Raw genomic sequence first — 21,676 nt, forward strand, 5'->3', positions numbered from 1 at the left:
TTCAGCAAATGTAAGTTATTGGAATGAAAATTAAGATACAAGAATTCAGAGGTAAAATAATGAAATAACTTTATTGTGTTTAATATAAAACATATAAGAATTGAGCGACAGTAAAATTGAAAATAGGGAACATGATAAAATGGAAGTTACAATAAGTTTTGAAATAAGTTAACAAATTGCTGATGCTTTATAAGACAGAGAACGCAGGGTTCGGAGGATGTGGGGAAGTCCTATAGGTTAGATGGAAAAAGAATATGGAAATTTGTTATTTATATCTCTCTTTCTTATAACCACTCTTTATTCTTTTTTCTGTATTTCTGTACTTTTAAAAAAGCAATAAAAAAATGTTTAAAAAAATAAATAAATAAACAAATCTATAATTTCCAGGATCAAGTGCCTGGATAAAAGGGCTTTTCTTTTTCCAAGGCATGTTTTGTTTTGCATTTTTCCAGGGTTCTTCTTTATGTTTAAGTAATACCAAAAGGATATTCTTTAGACTCAACAAGGTTTTTTTAAAAAATCTACAGTTACTTATTTTCTAGGTTTGTTGTAAGTTACGTCACTGTAAAATCTTCCAAAGATTAAAAGCAAAATGTAACTTGCAAGTGAGAGCACTTTAGATTGTTAACAGGGTCTAAAGGCAGATGGGTATTTTTCTGTACCACTTTCTGGCTTCTTTGGCATAATATCCATCTAATGAATAAGTTAATACTTTTTGTCATGGTAGAAATAAATACAAAACCTAGTTTATTTGGAACATACAATTGCAAACAGTGTGCAGGCAACCCTATTCTGTTTCAGAATTCTCATAAATTTTACATTAAAGTGCACTGAATTTGGGCCATTTCAAGTCTGCTGGGTAGCTATGAAAAGAAAGAGATGATGTATGAGAGTCTGGTTATCCAACAGTGCCAAAGTAGGTTGTTTCATATGCTTCCCTAGATAAGTATAAACAATAATCTGTGGACTATTCATGTTCCTTTGCTGCATCTCTCCCATTATATTTGTTCTTGGATAAAACAATCAAACAAACTTTGGTTTAAGAGAAAATTTTACATGCTTAGGAATTTAATTCAAGTGCCACTCTACCCTAACTAACGAATCATGCTTGCAGAAAAATGCATTCTACAGGCTCTTACGTTGTACTTACTTAGAAAAGCATTTTGATCCTAAAACAGCTTTTTGTTTTTAATGGATACTTTTTGAAAATGGAATTCAATTAACTTAAGGCCAATGATGGTGATGACTTGTCTATAATACATAACTCTGCAGTGATCTAAAATATTGAAAGTATCTCAGTAATTAGATATTGCCCCTGCAAGGTGGGCCATCTTCATATTGTTGATTTTTTTGGTATGATCCTAGTTTGTTCTGTAGTCCCATTTGATTAGCTGTCTGGAGAGGAGGAAGTAAAGCTGAGACAATAGCCTTGGAATTCAGTCCTTTATTATCTGAGACTGAAAATTAAGTTAACACAGAGATATCAAAAGAGATGAGATATAGAACAACATACTTGAAGTGAGCCAAACCAGTGAATAGAATCAGAGAACTGTAGAGTTGGAAGGAACCCAAAGGATCATCTAGTTCAACCCCCTGCAATACATGGTCTTGGCAGCCCTTCATTCTATCTGTCTGTCTGTCTGTCTGTCTGTCTGTCTGTCTGTCTCCTACCTACCCACCCAATAATCATGAGAGCATCACATGCAAACATGAGCAAGCACACATGCAAGACTCAGGAACATAGCACATGCAAACATGATAATTGGCCATGCATGCTAGTTCAGTAACAACTGGAGAACCAAAGTTTCTCTACTCCAACTGCAGAGCAATATGCAGCAGCATGCCCACACATGAGCACATAGACCAGACAAACCACTTGAGGTGGCACAAATGGTTTAACTTTAGTGTGTCTGGCTGTTAAACAGAAGGTTGGTGGTTTGAGCCTACACAAGGACAGCTGGGGGCAGGATTCCTGCATGACCCTCAGAGTCACTTCCAACTCTATGATTCTATGATAATCATTTTTGTATGCAGGCTTTGGAATTATCATAGGCATATGGAAAACTATCTTATGCTGAGTCAGACCATGGGTCTATGTTGCTCAGCATTGTTTACACTAACTGGATTTCAGGCAGGGTTCTTCCCCAACTCTACCTGGAGATCCAGAGGACTGAATCTGGGATCTTCTACATGTAATGTAGATGCTGTAAGCCTGTACCACAAAGTTATGATCTTCAAATGTCTGTAAAATAAGTTCCTATATTGTACCTCACTGGCTTCCATTGGAAGTTATTTCTATGTACCGTATTGGCCTAAATATAAGCCTCACTTCTTTCCCAAATTCCGACCGTGAAAAGTTAAAGTGTGGCTTAAATTCGTGACCTTACAAAAACTGGCTTTTACAATATCACTGCTGAGACATATATGGTAAAATGGAACGGGTGTGAGTGCCAGCAGAATTTTAAGGGAGCGGCTTATATTCAGGTATTGTCTTTTTTCTCTCTCTCTCTCCCCCCCCCCCTTGAATTTTAAAGGTGCAGCTTATATTCGGGCCAATACAGTAATATAATTAGAATAAAGGCTAATTAGCATAGATATCAGCACAACACAGTGGGTGAATCTTTGGGATAATCTAGGAGCCCTTTAGTCATGTCACTCTAGAACATTGCTTACATGTGAGGACTACAGCAGCTTCAAATATTAGAATCAAATTGGTTCTGCTAGCTCCATGTTGGAATAACTGAGCATTTTACAGGTTAAGTGTGGCCACTGTTGGTCAGATCCTAGCCAGTATAATGTGTGGTAGAAATAACCAAATAAATTGGGTTCCTTAATATTATCACAACAGTATTTCTTAGAAGTTATTTTTCTTTCATAATAATACTGAGGACAGGAAATATTGTCAAAGCACCAAAATAGCCATAAATTTAAAGCAGATTATTTCACTCAAAGAATTCTGGGAACTTTAGTTTGTTAAGAGTGCTGGGAATGCTAGCTCTTTGAGGGGTAAACTATAGTTCCCAGGGATTTTTTGGGGGGAGGCAGTGTGTGCTAAATGTGATTTAAATGTATGGTGTGTATGCTTAGTGTCCCTTCTGAGACAAAGCTCCTAGTTCACTGAAAGGGAACATATTTTGCATGTAAAAAGTTCATTTTTAACATCTCTACTAAAGCGCTCTACTTGCTTACCTAAAGGCATAAGCTGTGTTAGGTAACCACTGGTCATAATTTCTTCTGCTTTATCACTTTCCGAAACATCTGCATTATTGCAGTGGTATGTTTTAGAAGTAGACCACGTTACCTTTGCCAGCCAGCACACTCAGAATCCGAAATGTTTACTGCTGTTGTCTGGGTGCAGAAATTGAATCTCCTTACAGCAGGTGTTTTGTTTGTTTTGCTGCTGCTGCTGTAATGAACCCAACTTTAGGAACTTCTACTCTTCTACAACACTGCTACTACAACCCATTTACAGAGCCCCAAACTGTATGAAGATGTTATTGCTGTGTCTTAATTAGGGGGAGGCGTTCAAGCTAGATCAAACTAACATCAGCTTCCGTCGAATCAGTAGAAGGCAGGACTATATTACCGTAAATAAATAATTGCCTCTGCAGCAGACTACTCGCCTGGAGGCTGGGCAAAGTATTCTGCGGGTTGTAAACAATGTTGCCGCCTCGAGATGCAGAGTGCTGCGGAATCGATTTTGGTTTAATGCTTTAAATACTTTCAATTTGCGCCAACTATCGTAAATTCATTGTTATTGCTTGGCGTCGGCAGTGGGTATTGTTCTTTTTCCTTCCTATGCATTTAGCAGCCCTATAGCGACCGCTACAGGCTGCATTTCCCATGCACCCAAAGCTGCGCAGTTCTACGCCTCCTTTTCCTTTCAGGCTGCCTCATGTATCGGGGAGACGCCCGGTTTCGAGCCGTCCCTTTTAGACGGCCCCTCGTCTGGTTTGGATTCCGTTTCCGGACAGACCCAAGGTGGCAGCCACAGGCAAATCGATAATGACAAAGGCTCCTCCCACGGTAAAAATGGCAGCCGCATCGGGGATCTCTATGGGGATTGCCACAGGGAAGGAAAATCCCGACTTTTATCTGAGCTCTCCTTAGTTTAGATCTGTGCTGGGGAGACAAAAGTACCAAGGCCAGGATTGTCACAGAGGTCTCTGCCTCAGTCGAACTCTCTTCCCATCCTCGTAAGTTGGTGGCAGATAAACTGAACTAATAATAATAATAATAATAATAATACTCCGCCCATCCGGCTGGGTTTCCCCAGCCATCCCAATCTGCAATACGACGATAATAATAACAGGCACTTTATTTCTTCTTGCGCAACAGTTAGAAAACGGGGTAGACAGATACAGTGCTGGCAAATCCTGACAAGGGCAAGGTCTTGGGTTTCTGCACTGCCGCCTGCCGCCGAACGAGGCACAGTCGGGACCTCGAGAGAAACAGTCAGGACATCCGGTCCGCCAGCGGACAAAAGGATTGTTCAGGCTCCATAGAGTTTGTTTGTTTTCGTGGTGCCCCGGAAACGGAAGAGAGTGGAGAGCGGAAGCGGCTGTTGTTGGACGGGACCTTGTTTTCCGGTTGATCCGCCGGGTCTTTTTCTTGCCCCCCTCTCCCAGCTCCCCCCTCCCTTGCGAGGATGATGGTCTTGTCCTCGCGCGGGCGGGGGCGGGGCCTCTGGCTGGCCTGGCTGCTCGCAAGTCTTCTTGCAGGTAAGGAGGGCTCGGTTGCTATGGTAGCACCGCCAGGGGAAGGGGCAGCTGAGCGGAGATGCTGAGGACAGGCGGCGCGCCTCCTTCGTGCACCTGTGGGGAATGGGGGGGGGGCCGAGCCAGCTAGGCTCGCGTCGCCACCCCTTGCTGCTGCTGCTTCTTTTTTAAATGCTTTGGAGAAGTAGGAAGCAACTCCTCAGTCTCCTGTTCTCTCTCTGGAGATCAAACAAGATAGGGCAGAAGATAAAATATAGTCTTGCGCTTGGGAAACTTGCGGGCCTACATGCGACTTCGTTTGATCCAGCAAACCAAGCGCTGCTTTAGCTAGGCTGCATGCATGCTCGGGAGCAAATGCCTAAGTGAAATATCTAGCGTTGTGTACTCTTGTTTATAAGCTTGAAATGTGCTTGCGGGTTCTAGGGGATTTGGGGGTGGGGGGAAGCAGACCATACAATTCTGAAGTTGCCCACCCCTGCTGTAGTAGAATATGTAGAGTGGTAGCCAGAGTTGAACTTGTATTCTTGGGTGGCAAGATTCTATTTTTTTGTTATATGTTTCTTTTCTGTGCATATCTTGGATGGGGTCTATTTTCTACAGTACAAAGAAAGACTTCATAAAAAATGACACTGGGCTTTGGTCAACAATACTGAATATTTCATGCCACGCTGGTATTTATGGTGAGGTGAGGGTGGCAGCGGTTGCTGCAGTGTGTGAGCCTCACTTGAACGGTTTGCTTTCTTTGAGCCCCCTCACTTCACACATTGGATTGTAAGTTCCACCCACTGCTGCGTTGCTGCGTTGAATAAAGATAGATGTACTCCTCTTGTTCAGCACTAAAGATGTTATATGATCTTGCATTTTTCGTAGCAGTAGCTGAAATGGAAGAAACCCCTGACGTGCCATCTGAAAAGTTAAGTGAAACTGCTGTACCATTCGCTGTGAAAAGCAGTTCTGTACCTGCAAGCAGCGATGGGCCTAAAGAATCGCTACAGTACAGGACTGCAGAGATAGCTGATGCTATGATGGGTAGCAGCATACCTGCAGCTGAGCCTGTAGTTCTGTCAGTTGTTCCAGGTGAGTCCAAGGAGAGACATGTCTTGGAGCATGACACCGGCACCTGTGATGCAGCCGTTGATGGTGAATGCAGTACGCAGGGTATTGTTTCGTTTTTATCTCAACCTGGGTCTCCCATACAAGAGCAAGTAATAGATTCACCTGTAGTTCTGGAAGCAGTGCATCCTTCATCAGCAGAGGACTCTAATAGCACAGATGGTATGAAAACCCCAAAAGTGAATTGTGAGGAAAGAAACATTACAGGGATAACAAACTTCACATTACAAATCTTGAATATTTCACAAGTAAGTGGAAAGCACTCTAATTGATTTTTATATATATTTACATTATTTTAATTTAAGAGTTTTTTTTTCATTTGTCTTCTTATTATCAGAATTCTTTGTATAAATGTGGATGGCATAACTTGCTTGAATAAAATTATTCAGGAAGAAAAAGGATGGATTCTATGTATACTCTGTATTTGTTTTCCTCAAGCCTGAAGGCTGCATCTTATACTATTTCCCTTACATCTCACTTTAGACCACCTCACTTTTTCTGGCTGGCAGGACAGATAGTTATCTCCCTACCCTCTAGTAGGCCAAATTTGGCAGGTGGGTGTGGGAACAGTTGTGCATAGCCATACTGGACTCTCTGCAAACTGCCACACACTGCTCCTTTCAACTTGATTTTGGAAGTTGAAAGGGACTATGGGGGCTGCTTCAAAGAGCAGTCCTAGGAGGGAGAAGCAATTTCTATTTCATGGAAACTGCTTCTTCCTCCTTGAGCAAGGTGCGTTCCTATTGCCTATCAGCTGATGCCTTACTCCAGCAAAGAAATATGCCTTGCTCCAGTAAAGAAATAACCAGGAGGTTGCTTTAAGCTGTTGGTTGCTCCTTTGGAAGCCCCACTCTAACCAGTATGACATTGGGTGGAGGGTGGGTGTATGGGTGAGCAGGTGTGGGTCCTCCAAATTAACCTGGCCGGCCAAATTTGGCCTATGTCTGGGATGAGGTTGTGGGTTGTGTCTCTGCTGATGGTGGTAAGTAGGTGAATGTCAAAATATCTCCTGAACTTCATGGTTGCAATGTAAGTTAAAAGCTCCCTAAGTAATTTAAAAACTGTTGGGCAGGTAATAAGTTTTTTTAACCTGAATTGACCAAGTTCACCTTGCATGTAGAAGTACTTCACCGCCTTGTTGAGATCAGGATAATTAACATGAACAATACTAGGTTAAATAAGTTCCCATTATGACTTTAAAAAGTCACCTTTCTCCTTCTCTTTCAGGATTTAATGGAGTTCTTAAATCCAAATGGCAGTGACTGTACCTTAGTTCTGTTTTATACTCCTTGGTGCCGTTTCTCTGCCAATCTGGCTCCTCATTTTAATTCTTTGCCCCGAGCATTCCCAACTCTTCATTTCTTGGCATTGGATGCCTCTCAGCACAGCAGGTAACTTTTACATCCCTCTCCTTTCAGGACTACTGTACCATCTTCATGTTTTTTAAATCAGGGTTAAGCAAATGTGCAGAAGAGGACTTTTTCTTGAAAAGTGCATTTTAATTGAATGATACTTTGTCTATAAATTTATTTTCCAAAATTTAGGCTGTTTTAATTGCATACATTCTGCCCATTTCACACTAATCCACGTGCCCATTATCAGCACTTAGCAGAAACAACTGAAGACATTTTTGTTTCCACAAAGTTTCCCAGCTGGATGAATATGTCTCTGCTAAGGTTGTCTACTTTGTCTTGTTTTTAAACTCAACTTCTGTTTTCAACTGTTTTTAGCTGTTTTTATTATACTTTGTACATTGCCTTTGGCCATATGTGGGAGGCAATTGATTAACAATACTATCAATTTTCTAGAGCACCCGTTTGAGTCTAAAGTATGTTGTGACCAAATGAATATATTTCTTCTGCTGAAATTAGCTATGGTTCCAATTTTGTACTGAAAAACGCTCAGTTATTTTATCATGGGGTTAAATGCAAGACATATTTAGCAAAGCTAATTCTTTGTTTGTTATTTTATGTCTTCAGTTTATCAACCAGGTTTGGAACTGTGGCTGTTCCCAACATCCTTCTTTTTCAAGGAGCTAAGCCAATGGCAAGATTTAACCATACAGATCGAACCCTGGAAACATTGAAATCTTTCATTTTTAATCAGACAGGTAGGATTTATTTACTCATTTATTTAATATATTTATATTCCACCTTCCTCCCAAGTTGGGATTCAAGGCAGCTTACAACATTTAAAAACATCAGTTATATAATACAGAATAATAAAAAGAAACTCATTGACAACAATAATTAAAATGCACTTCAGCGTATTTAAAACCAACAATTAAAATACAATTTGTCCTGACAGCAGCCCAGTGATCAGCATCATCTGTACCTTAGTTTCCAAAGGTTTGTTTGAACAGGAAGATCTGAACAGGAAGCCAATCTAATCTCTCTTAGGAGGGGATTCCACAATTTGGGAAGAGTCTCAGAAAACACTCACTCATGTTACCACCAGTCATGCTTCTGATGTTGATGGGACCAAGAGGAGGTACTGACCCAAGGGTCTCAGAATCCAGGCAGGTTCATACAGGGATATTTCGGGTAGCCTGAGCCCAAGCCATATACGGCTTTATAGCCATCACTTTGAATTGTGACTGGGAACAAACCAGTAGCTAGTAAAATTGTTTTAACAATGGGGTAACATGCTCCCTGGAAGCAGCACCAGTCAGCAGTCTGGTTGCAGCATTCTGGGCCAGATGAAGCTTCTGAACACTTTTGAAAGGTAGACCCATATGGAGTTTGTTACAGTAGTCCAAACAGGATGTAACCATGACATTTAACAGATTCCGTAGTCTGATAGCCACATGCCTTGCTGGATAAGTCCAAAGGCCCATCTAGTCCAGCATCCTTGTTTTACAGTGGCCAACCAGATGCCTATGGGAAGCCTGAAGGGAGGAACCAAATCCAACAGTACTCTCCCTGTTTGTGATTCCAACTCCCACCTACAGCTAGTTTTAAGATGTTTATTGTATGATCTCCAGGAACATTGAGTTAAAAGTTTTGGGAAACATTTCAGCCTTAATCAAGGTGTGAAATTTTGGGGCAATACAGAATAAGGCTCCATGTCCCAGGTACAAATTGATTTGGGACTAAGGACTATTGAGCACAGTAGGGATGCTTCTGAGTAAAAATGTGCATGTGGGATCTGCAATAAAATGTGATCTGGAGTGCTTCTGTTTGGTGTTAGAGCAAGCCAGCCATACCTTGTTTCAGAGAACATTCTGTTCCGTTCTCTCTCTCCAGCCCTCTCCCATTTTCCACTCTTTTTTTCCAATTATTGGAGGACCCCCAGGCATTCCAATCTCTCCCTTTTCTTTCTCAGTAGCTCTGAGTAGCCATCAACTCAGCACCTGAGTATGTTATTACAGCCAAATCCTGTCCTATTTGGTAAGGTGGATTAAGAATCCTTCAGCTCTTGTGTGGTAGCAAAAGTTGGGAGTATGATAGGTATTGCCTGGAGAATGTACGTGATACATGGGGAGAATTTAAGAGGAGAAGGGTAACTGTTTCAACAGTTATCTCTTCCTACCTATGTTAGCAGTGGAGGCAACCCAATGTCTTATGTGTTCTACAGAAGATGGGATAGTAAGTTGGGATCCACTTTGATTTCTTCCTTACATGCTGCAGCGAATAATAAAGAAAATGAAGATAGAAATAGACTTACATAAGCAGGCTCTGGTCACCACTGACTCATGAGAGAAAACAATAAACTTTTCCCTCTACCGGTGTGTTTACAGATCTTTATCTGGGCATAAAAGGGAACTTGTCAGTTGAGTTTCTGTTGCTTTTCCCCTGGGAAGCTGAAGAACATACAACTGAAATTGTAGTTGGCTAATTAAGAAGCTGTTATTAAAATAGGAGTTGTAAGCTTTCGTACTGGTACATTTTCAGGGAGAGGTGGAATTAGAGCTGTTTCCAAATGACACTAAAATACTTAAATTTGAGAGTCATATTTTCTGTTACAGTTAGAAATTCCTATTTATTTAATGCACCAGAAGGCTATAATTCAAAAATTACAGAGCTCTGATGATGTTCTAGCAGCTGGTAGTTTAAACTGCTTAGTCCTAAATTTAAAATTATAGGTGTTTTGTGCAAATATCTATACATAATGTTGATTTTGTTCAATCTTGCACCACACTAATAAGGAATACTTTTTTTCAGGAATAGAGCCCAAGTCTGATGTGGTGGTAACTGAGGAAGATCAGGATGGTCCCCTGCCTAGCACACTGACTAGAGGCATAGACTGGCTTCTTTTATTTTCTTTATTGTTCCTCATCAGCTTTATCATGTATGCCACGGTCCGGACAGAGAGCATCCGGTGGTTAATACCTGGTCAAGATCAGGAACATCAGGAATGATATGTGAACTGAGAACTTTGTTTTCAGAACAAGCTAAACAACATTAAATTAAATGGTGGATCGACTCTTTGTGATTTCTTGTTAGGCAGGACCCTGTATTGTTAATCATACATCACTCAGCAGAAATTCCTTGTGATACAAATATGAAAATGCACAGCTGGAAATTGTTCATAAAGTTGTTATGAGGGAATGACAAAAATATCTATACCTATAGATAGATAGATTCTTTATTACTATCTGATATGCTTAAGTTTTAGGAACTGTGTGGTGTCTTTTGGGGGACATCTGATGATCTCTAGTAATGCAAATGGATTGCTGCTTTCTATTTAAAAAAACAAGGATGCTATGCATCTGTGAAAATTGTTGCAGATGCAGACAGTTCTAATAGGAAAAGATCAGGTATAGGTGTAAGATGCAGCTTTTAGAAAGTTTCCTGAGCCACCCCAGATGGTCATTTTAACTATGCTAGATTTGGAGCTGCAACAATTGACCCCCATGTTTTCCCTACACGCATTAAAAAAAATAAAAGTAGGGAATTTGTAAGAATTGGCTCTCTTGTCAATTTGATGCTGTCACACATGTGGTGCTATGATCACAGTATTTGGATGACAGTTCTGCTGCTAACATGTCAGAGCTTTTAGTAAGGTTGCACTGACTACTGATACACAAACTTGACATTTATTTACGACTGAACTGGGAATATATGTTTTAGCGTTCTAAAGGGTCAGAAAACACGAATGGGAGGAATACACATACATGATAATAAACATACTTTTCACCCCATATTCCATGTTTTGCAATGTTAATGTAATTTAAGCACTATTGTGAACTTAGATAACCTTGAAAGGGTGTATCTCTACTTGTTCATGTTACTGTTCTTATTTTGATGTGTTATATAAATTAGTATGACTTTTTAAGGGTAGCCAATGCAATCCAATGAAGCTAGCTGCATTCCACATTCTGTACTACAGCAGCACCAAAGTTCTATGGCATTTAAGAGATTTCTTTATCATAATAAATCCATTAACATCCCAATATCCTTTTGGGCATCTTCAGTGGTGGTCTTTGCATGGTTTTCAGTGTAGAATACTAAAATGCTTTAATCACACAAGGCACCAGAAACCAAGAAATACCTAACGAAGCAACTGTAGGTTACATTCAGCTCTGGAGATGGCTGTGGTCGCTGTCTTCTGTCCACATTGGGTGTACAAGTTGCTAGATCCTTTGCATCCTTCAAATGTGCAGGTGGAAGAGTTAGCCATGCATTTGTGGCGTAGCTATTGCCCTGCAATCCTGCAGTGGCAGCAGACTTCCTTCTCTGAGGTCAGGTAAATTTGTGAGTTGTCTGCTGAGGGTAATGAAGATGGGCAAGTACAATAAGAAAGTCTGTTTTCCTTTCAAGAAGCCCTAGGCAGTAGGGACAGAGCCAGGTGCTGAGAAAGGTGGCAGCTGTTGTGGGAAAACACCAGGCGGCTGTTTTCTGCGCCTCACAAAGGACACGGCCGGTGGCTCGAACCTCTGGCAGAAGATTTCACCCCAACACTTTCGCTCTTCTAAAAATTGTTATGCTGTGAGAGCTCAGGCCAGGCGGTCTCCAAGCGACCCCCCCTCCCCCCATGGAGGCTGACTCAGGCTGGGGTAGCAGCAGTGCAGAAGAAGGCCAAGGGGCTAGATGCGCTTGCAGCGGTTCTCAACCTGTGGGTCTCCAGATGATGTTGGACTACAACTCCCATCATCCCTCGGCTCTGACCTTGCTAGCTAGGGGTGATGGGAGTTGTAGTTCAACAACATCTGAGGACGCACAGCTTGAGAAAGGCTGCCGGGCATAATGAAAGTAAAGTGGGCGGGGAGAGCGACGGCCTCTCGCGCAGGAGGTTTGCCTTCCATCCCGCCTCTCCCTCAGCCGGGGAGAGGGGGAGTGGGCGGCGCATGCGCTTCCCCGTGGGAGGCGGCAGGTGGGCGGGCGGAGAAGCCACGCCGGAGCCATGCGAGGCGGCGCCTGGGCCGGCCTGAGGTGGCTGCGAGCGGGGCTGACGTCCGTGGCAGGACGAGGCAGCGGCAGAAGGGAGTGCTCCGCTATGGTGAGAGGTTGGGCGGCGAAGAAGGGAAGGGGACCTCGGAGGGACTCTCCCCACCCCGGCAGCAGCGTCACTTGGGCGGCGTTGGGTTTCGTTTCTTCACCCCCCCCGACTTCTCGGCCTACCCTCCCGCGCAAAGTGGGTCCTGGGGACCTTTTGGTTTATATCCGCCCGTGCAGTCATTCATAGTGGGATTCCTCCGACAAGCATCTAGAGTGATTCATTGGGCTTTCACGCGCCCCACTTTCCGACCCAGCGAGGGAGGCTTGCACCAACTTTTGCTCTTCTCACGATTGGGATTCGGAAAGCGCGAGACTTCCTTTGGAGAGAAAGTGCATTCAAATAGGGCTCCTGTGTTTGGTAACGTTTCCTGCCTGATGCTCACTGAGGTGCAAAACCCAGTGTCTGGATTGTGCCATTTAAGATTTGGGAGGGGGATTCACGCGAAGGAATGCGCCCCTGTTTTCGGGGGATGGCGACGCATTTCTGTGCACCGCAAGCTAGCAGGTCAGGGAGGACAGCAGGCTTAGAAGTCTTGACACACTGACGTTTCCTTTTCTGTGTTCCAAGTCCTGTGAGTTCAAGTCCACCTCCTGCCTGAATTTGTGCAGCTCAGACACAGGTTTACCATAACCACCTTAATGACAACTAGGCTGCATCGGATGGGGCACTTCCAGACTGTCACTACTTTTGGTTAGGATACAGTCACATACTGTATCTGTAAATTCATGTTGCACAGTTAACATTGATCTTGTGCAACGAACCTGCTCAACACCCCCCCCCAATAATTTTACACTGGAAAAATATAGAATAACAGTTGCTCGATTCAACTTCATATCATCTCTCTTGAAACAAATCAAAATAAATGCAGGTGCTTAGAAAATAGCCAATATAACCGAAAATATATTTTTTTTGTAACGGGTTCTTTCCACACATTAGTGTGAACACCAGATGCTAAATGTAGTAAGCAGTGAACATACATGTATCAGTCAGCCCTGCAGTCACCCCTTCTGTAGGAAGAAGCAGGGAATTTTCATCAATGCAACATATTGGTGGCCTGGTGCCTGTTTGTTTACTCAGAGGTAAAACTCACAGCCTTGAATTCAGAGGTACAACTGGCATTCTTATTTAAATTGGCAGGGAGCCTGTATGTTAGTTGCAGGCTCATCAGTACTGAATAATATTAAGGGATAAAGTTAAGGCACATTTTGAGCAATGCAGAGATATAGTATAATGAAATAAGAAACACTAGGAACCTATTGCTATTACACAATGCATGGTAGATTATGTTTAAAGGTAAGAATTCCTCAAAATTGAACTCGTTTGTATCTCGCCTTTCCTCCATTGAGCTCAGAATGGGAAAAAATATATTTCCCCATTTTATTATTATAGCCTTAGGTACTTAGGCTGAGTAAGTGACTGACTTAAATTCACCCAGAGCGCTTCATGGGTGAGCAGAGACACCTGTGACTGTAGAAGCACTTTTTAACATTTATTTTGCTCTAGGGAAATGCCTGGTGCCTCAAAATTCGGAGAGCTTACCATTTGCAGTAGTAATTGAAACAGAAGAATAGAATAGATGAAATCAGGCATATAATTAAGGATTTGTGTCTGAATAATATTGACTTGTACTTGCATAAGAAGCAGAGAAATCAATTGCATATTCTTTCTGCCAGTTCTCTTTGGTACAAATTTCCCTCCTTGACGGAGTAATTTATGGGGATGTGAGTTCAGCACAATTATACATGGTGCAAAATTCAGCAGTCTGAAAACTTCAGCATTTGTTTAAATGGCAGTGAGGGGACACCAAATATGTTTCTGGCCATAATTTTTGGCAAGTGGGACTTGAAAATGTGGGGGCAATTGTTGATAAACACAAATTTGTGTATGGTTATTTTGCATAACATGCCTTAAATATATACTGAGTACATAATGTAACAACTAGACAGAGAATTTTATTAGCTAATAAAAATATGTAGTTCAGGATATATGCAGCCTACAAATAGGACCTGAGAGATGTGGGTTTGGGATCAGCCTCTCCAGTTTCAGCTGATTTTTGTCTATGTAGATCTTCCACAGAGCCTTGAAAGCTTCATTTGAGAATGTAAATTCAGAATGAGTAAATCCACTACAATTAAATATTGCCAGTTTGGGGGGTAGGCAATGGACCTCTGGGTTTATATGAGGGAGCCATGCAGCCCTAAGAAGCCTGAGCATTCCAGTGGTTTTAATCCCTCTTCAGCTTTCTTTATGATCAAAGTAGATTTCTGTTGGGGACGCAGGTGGCGCTGTGGGTTAAAGCCTCAGCGCCTAGGTCGGCGATCGAATCCCTGCGGCGGGGTGCGCTCCTGCTGCTTGATCCCAGCGCCTGCCAACCTAGCAGTTCGAAAGCACCTCCGGGTGCAAGTAGATAAATAGGGACCGCTTACCAGCGGGAAGGTAAACGGCGTTTCCGTGTGCGGCTCTGGCTCACCAGAGCAGCGATGTCACGCTGGCCACGTGACCCGGAAGTGTCTCCGGACAGCGCTGGCCCCTGGCCTCTTGAGTGAGATGGGCGCACAACCCCAGAGTCTGTCAAGACTGGCCCGTACGGGCAGGGGTACCTTTACCTTTACCTAGATTTCTGTTAGCAAGTACTTGTGATCATCGTCAATTTCTTTCCATACCACAATCCACAAAATTGTACCCAAAGTGGCTCACAACATTCTGCCCATCTGGCTGGGTTTCCCCTGCCACTTTGGGCAGCTTCAAGCACATATAAAAACATATAAAAACATAATAAAACATTAATATAATGAAATAATGAAAACATAATAAAACTTCCTGATGCAGGACTGACTTCAGATGTCTTCTAAAAATTGTGTAGTTCTTTATCTCCTTGAGATCTGATGGAAAGGAGTTCCACAGGAAGGGCGCCACTGTCAAAAATAACAACCACTTTTAATTTTCTTTAAAAAATCATTTTATTGCAGGAGTCATTTGAGTGTTTTAATTAGCAAACTCGGATTTGAAATTGGTTAGAAGAAAGTTGGGTCTGAGTAAAAATTGCAATAGGTTGTATCCTTGTGGTCTTTTTCAACTTTACAATGTTAGTCCTACTTAGATTCAACCCCTTGAAAATAATGAGCATGAAAAGGTTAGGTTCATTAATTTCATTGGGTCTCCTCTGAGTAGAGCATATTCAGCTACTACCCTGTGTTGGTTTGGGTTACACTCTGTAGTAAAATATACATAGGTGTACAAATTGAAGACCTGGGATTTAGCCTTGACTGCCAGAAATGTGCCCTGTGTGCTTAAGTGAGTCATGTGACAGACTGGTACCTCAGGTTCCTTCTTTGTACAAAGAAAAAAATACTGCCTTTCTATGTCACAGACGAGTTAGAGATTTAAATTAACTGCTGGCTTCCACAAATACATAGGACACACTTTCAAATAGACAAGTGTGACAAACTACCCAGACATGGTTTTCCTGTGCAAAACTGCTGAAGAAGGACATGGAATTTTGTAACATCAAAAGCAAACAGTATGTGGACATTGAATTGTCAATATTGGACAAGCAACTGAAACAGCCATACTTGACCCCGTGATCTTGTCATTGCATCCTACCTCATAACTGCTTTAAAGATGGTCAGCAAATAAAAGTGATCAATTATAAATAATCTGGGAAGCTAGAGTATGACATCCACCGGACCTCCTATATCAGTAATTCAGGTATCAGAGTGATGTCAGAAAAGAATGGAAGGAGGACCACTTATTTGATAACAGTGCCCTTTGGTTCAGACTCCGTTTGAAACCTCTGTCTGAGGCTTAAAATCATGACCCCCTTGCCCTGTTTATCCTCATATTCTTCACATGTGCTAATTATATTAGTGTATTGTTCAGGTTGTTTTTTTTAAAAAAACCTTGTGTAATTGGAAGTGAGAATTTTTAAATTATTTTTATACCAAAAATATACACAGAGAGACAAAACACAAGCTTGAAAAATATAATATCACTGCAATCTTATGCATGTCTACATAGATGTAAGCCCCATTAAGTTAAATGGGGCTTACTTTCATGTAAGTGGATTGTAGCCTAACTATATTAAATATCAATTAAGATTCCAAAATAAAAAAGAAGCATTCTTCCCCCTAAAGATAATTTATATTTTGAGAATAACTCTCTCATCAACAAATCCTTTTACATTAAATTTGAATAGTAATTATTAACAGGCTAGATATAAAATTTGTCACCCGTCATTAGGCTTCCAAAATTTTTAATTACTACCAACCATTTAATATACAGTTAATTTGATTAAAATATGTAAATAATTTGATTAAAATATGCAGTTAATTTGATTAATTTTTAAAGGTTTAGTAAGAGATTTCTAAAACTTCAAAAGTAATCCTAACTGCAATAAATAAACAAACACATACATACATGCATATTGGGCTCTGAATATTTTAAAGACATGAGAAATACAATACTATAGGTTATTTGTTTTGTGAGGATTTTTTTTCCTCTTTCATGTTAAGTAATGTTTCATACTTATTTGTTTCGTACTTATTTGTTTACATTTATTTTGGTGTCTACAAAATGTTTTCTAATAAAGGAAAATTTTAACAGCCTGTTTTGTTTTATATTATCGTGCATCACTATTGAGACTTGAAATAATACAGTGCCATCTAGTGGGTAAGCTTAAATTTTCACGCAGCAAATGTAGCTGCTCAGATAAAGGATTCATTTTTAAAAATTGTCCATGGTTGAAATATATATGAGTATGAGGTTGAATTTTGAAGTTTACAGTGTGATCTCATACATGTCTTCTCAGAAGTAAGTCTCATTTACTTCCATCGGGACTTACAGGTATATGGGTATAAAACTGGAGGCTTACAGTGCAACCCCAACTGTGTCTACTCAGAAGTAATGCATATTCTGAGAAAATTCTGAATTTGGATATCAGAACATTTTTCAGCGCCAGTTTAACAGTGTGGGATGCTTCTGTTCAAGATCTTCACTGTTCCATTCCATTCCCACTCAGTTTTCCATTCACTCAGCATTCTGTGGGCACAGAACATGCTCATTGGGTGATTTTGATGTTTGTGTGGAGTGAACACACCAATGCCCAGCACCAGATATATTAAAATCTAGCATATATCTATTAAGTTCTATGGGCAGCTGTCACTTGCATCTCTCGGAACATTTAAAAATAGCCCATTGGTTTGTATTCAGTGTCGGTCATTCTCAGAATACACCCACTGACTTGAATGGGTATGACTAAAATGTATTAATTTCAGTGGGTGTACTGTGAGCAGAATTTAGTTGACTATAGGTCAGGCATAGGCAAACTCTGCCCTCCAGATGTTTTGGGACTACAACTCCCATCATCCCTGACCACTGGTCCTGTTAGCTAGGGATGATGGGAGTTGTAGTCCCAAAACATCTGGAGCGCAGAGTTTGCCTATGCCTGCTATAAGTCAATATGTGTAATCATCTTTGCCATATGTCATTGAAGTACATGGTTACTAACTTTTCAAAGATGGCTATTTCAGAATGAATGAAAATAGTTGAACTCACAGGATTCTTCGGTTACTTCAGGACTTTTGATGTTGGATAGTTTTCAGATCACTCAGAGACAATTATAATAATACTGTAAGACAAAAACACTTTTGACTACATACTTAATTCTGTATAATTTAAAACACCTCTGTTGAGTTGTATTGTTTTTAGAGTGAGAGAGTTAAGCATATGCTTATATATTCCATTCAAACAAGTGGGATTAAAAAAGTGTTTAACTTTGGCAGGATCATGCACACAGATTTAGAACACTAATAGCATATGTTTATTTGGAAGCTATATTCAATGGCATTTACTCCCTAGTTGAGAGTGGTTAGGATTCCACCTAAGATACATGTTAATTTAAAAGCAACACATGGGCAGACAAAGGAGCTGCCATAGTCCAGCATCCCGTTCTTACAGTGGCCAACTAGGTCTCATGGGAAGCCTGTTAGCAGGACATGAGTGCAAAAGCACTTTCCTCACTTGTTCCTCAACAGCTGGCAGTCAAAGGCATACTGCATCCAAACTTGGAGGTAGCACAGAGCCATCGTGGCCTTGGCCTAGGTCAGTGATGGCCAAACTTGGCCCTCTAGCTATTTTGGGACTACAATTCCCATCATCCCTCACCGCTGGTCCCGTTAGCTATGGATGATGGGAGTTGTAGTCTCAAAACAGCTGGAGGGCCAAGTTTGGCCATCACTGACCTAGGTGCTGTATGTAACTGGATGGAAGTGGTTTGCCTGATACAAAGATAATGACCTCATATAATACATTTTCTGTTAATGTCCTGTAGTATTTTCACTGTGACTACGCAAACCAGTATGACAAAAAACACATTACAGCTTTTGAAGAGGAGCAGAACTTGGAAACCATGGTTTTGAAATCCATTTCCTCCCCTCTTTGTCTACCTTGATAGTCTTCACAGCTTCACTGGTTGACTACGGAAGAAAGGAACCAAGTTTTACACGAGCTCAAAGCTTCAGGATGGTCTGAGCTGACTGAAAGGGATGCCATATACAAAGAATTCATCTTCAAAACTTTCAACCAGGTAAATACTTCATTATTGCTATTTTAAGGAAATGCATTTAGCTTATATTTTTACTTCTTAGCTACCGGAACCTGTTCTTCAAAGGCCAACCTATTCACACAAATATTATCACTTTAAAAGTATTGGCGAAATCCTGATCTGGGTTCCATATATATCATTTCAGTTCTTTAGTGTTAAATCCCTGTTACAATGATGAGCCAGTCTATACTTGAATGACTGGGGCAGGCCATTTGTAGCACTGGATATTTATTGATGCCACACCTGATTTGAAACTAATTAAACTTAGCTTCAATTCATGTTGTCTGGTTTTCAGAAAGAATTTGCATACTTCCTGCTGTTTTTTCCCCTGTGCTAGTAGGATTCTGGAAAGTAAGCTTCACCAGCAGAAAAGCATGCTTGGTGAGGAGGTTTCAGAAGGATTAGTTTGAACAAGGGAAGATTAAGTAACCCCATTCTGCCCACCAGTTCTCTGATTTAAATTACTCTCACTGCTGTGTACCCATTTAGTATGACCCATATTCTAGCACACCATCATGTTTAGTTAGGCACTGAAACTTGTGACATATAATTCTTTTGACTTAATGTGGGTTAAAATGATCAATTTTTTTTTTTTTGCTTTTGGAGATAGATATAAATCTTTACAATTTCAGTTCCATGATGTTGATAATATTTACTAGTACCCCAATGCTTTTAATTTATAGAAACTTCCCAAATCTTAGGTTTGTGCACACACACACAGAGAGCAGATCTAATAGATCTAACACAACCTATGCCTAAAACTCAGCTATGTATCAGTCAGTATAGTTTAAGGTCAGGATGTAAACTACCATATTCTTCCTCAAGTCAGTAAATCTTCAGTTTACAGAACATAATACAACTATTTAACAAAAGTCAGACAGCCAAGAAGTATAATTTCCTCAGTGAGCTTCACTTTGCCCTTTGCAGATGGCATAAAATCAGGTGTGTAAAAAGCTGACAAGTTGAAATGACATAAAAGGCATTTCAGATTTATTTGTTGCACATGATATTGAGTTGATTGATCTGTTCATTGAATTTTTATTGCTTTCACAGATAACACAAATGACATATGATGCTTAGAAAACTCTTTATTCATTCCAGGTTTTGAAGACTGTATATCAACAGATGTTAACATACCTTATTGCCAAAGTTTTGTAAGCCCATAGGAATATCTATTATTTTGTGTATTACATCCAGCAGAGGAAGAATGGACAGATTCTTTGCAAATCAGGGTAAATATGGGTCAGAGGTAGTTTACTTGGTAAAAGTTTTCACTGACAAGCTGTCAAGTTATGGATTTACGGAATTGTTCTAAAATACCATGCTTTAGAATTCTGACAATCTCTATATCTTCTACCAAGTTGTAAATATGGTATAACATCTTCCCTCCCCCTCCTTTTTTCCTTTGTGTCATGCCTTTTAGAAAGTCAGCCTATAGGCAGGGACTATCTGGTTTTTCTTTATCTTACAAAAGCTACTCAGGGAGCCTTTTGGGCTGAAGGAAGAAGACATAAAATTGCTTTTAAATACGTAAGACCTATTGGCTTATGCTCGGACCATAGGTGAAGAATAAAAAGGTGGAATAGGAACTCCATTTTTTCCTTTCCTTTCATTGCTTTTAGATTATACTTACCATTATATTGCCTTTGATGTTGTGTCTGAACAATGCAGACATGGTCATTTATCTTAAACTTGCTCATGTGACCATATCCTTTTCATCTGTGGGGAGAGGAATGATCAACGTGAATAGGATTCTTGCAGGTACATATAAATCTGATAGTAAAACCTTCCATAATAATATATGTTTCTTAATATTTATATAGCACTCTTAGTTGTCCATTTTTAATCCATACAACCCAGGACTGAGGCTGTGAGAGAGTAGCTTGCTTAAGTTCATGGGTGACATAAGATTCAAACCAGGGAGTTCTTGATTCCTAACTTGGTCTCCAACTACTACCCAAAAGAGTTCTGTATTTATGCACAGCCCACAGTGAAAAACCAGTCTCTAGAGCTGTGGTTCCCAACGTGGGGCACCCCCCCCCCACAGGGGGGCAATTTGATTTTTAAAGGGGGCAATTCGAGAATTCACAGTTAATGGCCTTTTAGGCTTCTTCCATGTGAATAGGAGTTCATTTTTTGAATAATAAGGGGGTGGCATCAGGATTTTAGAGATGCTTAGGTGGGGATGGCAAAAAAAGGTTGTGAACCCTGCTCTAGAGGAAAGCTAGCTCTTTATTTGAGCCAGGAAATATGGCTGTTGAAGAGCTGATTATATACATCCAAACAGAAAGAAGCTCTTTACACTTCCTTTTTTGGTCTATATTTTTTCTTTTTTAAAAAAGGAACAGAAAAATTGGGGATTTGGGAGAAACGGCTATCTGTTACTTTCCTGTTTAATATGTAGGCAGTTCAGTAAGCTTCGCTGAAAATTACAGCTATAACTTGAATTCGTCGTCTCTTGTGGATTTTTTTTAAAAGTACAAAACACATGCAGTTATCAATTAAAACCTAATTCATTATGTATCAGAATTCTGCAGTGCAGCATTCATTAACCCTATTTCCTCTCAGCGTGCATAACAAAAGTCTTGCAAACATCTAGACCAGAGAAGGTCAGTTTACCAGATGTTTGGAGATGAGACATCTCTGCTTTGCATCACCTCTTGTTTGTTTCTGATTGCATCCCAGTCTGTCTCTTGAAAAGGGCCATCATCACAAGGCTGGATTTCATCACAAAAGGAATACCCTTCAAAATCATGTGTTTGACTGGAAAGATTCTTCTCTGGGTGTGTGTGTGTGTGTGTGT

At 40.6% G+C, this 21,676-nt stretch overlaps 2 protein-coding genes across 4 annotated transcripts in view; both read left to right on the top strand.

Annotated features, from left to right (window-relative positions):
* The first annotated feature begins 3,888 nt into the window (after positions 1 to 3,888).
* On the top strand, positions 3,889 to 10,256 carry TXNDC15 (thioredoxin domain containing 15). 3 transcript variants are annotated; one of them, XM_083728611.1, is made up of 6 exons: positions 3,889 to 4,026; positions 4,339 to 4,721; positions 5,592 to 6,079; positions 7,059 to 7,222; positions 7,811 to 7,941; positions 9,995 to 10,256. In XM_083728611.1, the coding sequence occupies exons 2-6, from the start codon at positions 4,649 to 4,651 to the stop codon at positions 10,189 to 10,191; spliced, it is 1,053 nt and encodes a 350-aa protein (XP_083584737.1). In that variant the 5' UTR covers positions 3,889 to 4,026; positions 4,339 to 4,648; the 3' UTR covers positions 10,192 to 10,256. The 3 variants fall into 3 exon arrangements, with proteins under 3 accessions (XP_083584737.1, XP_083584735.1, XP_083584736.1); XM_083728609.1 differs by having other exon boundaries at positions 3,891 to 4,026; positions 5,589 to 6,079; XM_083728610.1 differs by lacking the exon at positions 3,889 to 4,026 and adding an exon at positions 4,115 to 4,196 and having other exon boundaries at positions 5,589 to 6,079.
* Positions 10,257 to 12,118: 1,862 nt separating this feature from the next.
* Positions 12,119 to 21,676, top strand: part of PCBD2 (pterin-4 alpha-carbinolamine dehydratase 2) — a 33,036-nt gene continuing 23,478 nt past the window's right edge. Inside the window, exons 1-2 of the mRNA XM_083728670.1 lie at positions 12,119 to 12,272; positions 18,724 to 18,855. Of these exons, the coding sequence (XP_083584796.1) occupies positions 12,177 to 12,272; positions 18,724 to 18,855 (228 nt within the window). The 5' untranslated portion in view covers positions 12,119 to 12,176. The remainder of the gene's footprint in view (positions 12,273 to 18,723; positions 18,856 to 21,676) is intronic.

This window comes from Podarcis gaigeae (genome assembly GCF_964106915.1).
Source record: "Podarcis gaigeae genome assembly, chromosome: 2".
NCBI classification, from domain to species: Eukaryota; Metazoa; Chordata; class Lepidosauria; order Squamata; family Lacertidae; genus Podarcis; species Podarcis gaigeae.

Excerpts from the sequence above, each read along its gene's own strand:
- TXNDC15 (XM_083728609.1), top strand. The coding sequence starts at position 4,649 with ATGATGGTCTTGTCCTCGCGCGGGCGGGGGCGGGGCCTCTGGCTGGCC. Across the intron at positions 4,722-5,588 it reads GCTCGCAAGTCTTCTTGCAG|CAGTAGCTGAAATGGAAGAA; the intron begins GTAAGGAGGGCT and ends CATTTTTCGTAG. Across the intron at positions 6,080-7,058 it reads AAATCTTGAATATTTCACAA|GATTTAATGGAGTTCTTAAA; the intron begins GTAAGTGGAAAG and ends CTTCTCTTTCAG.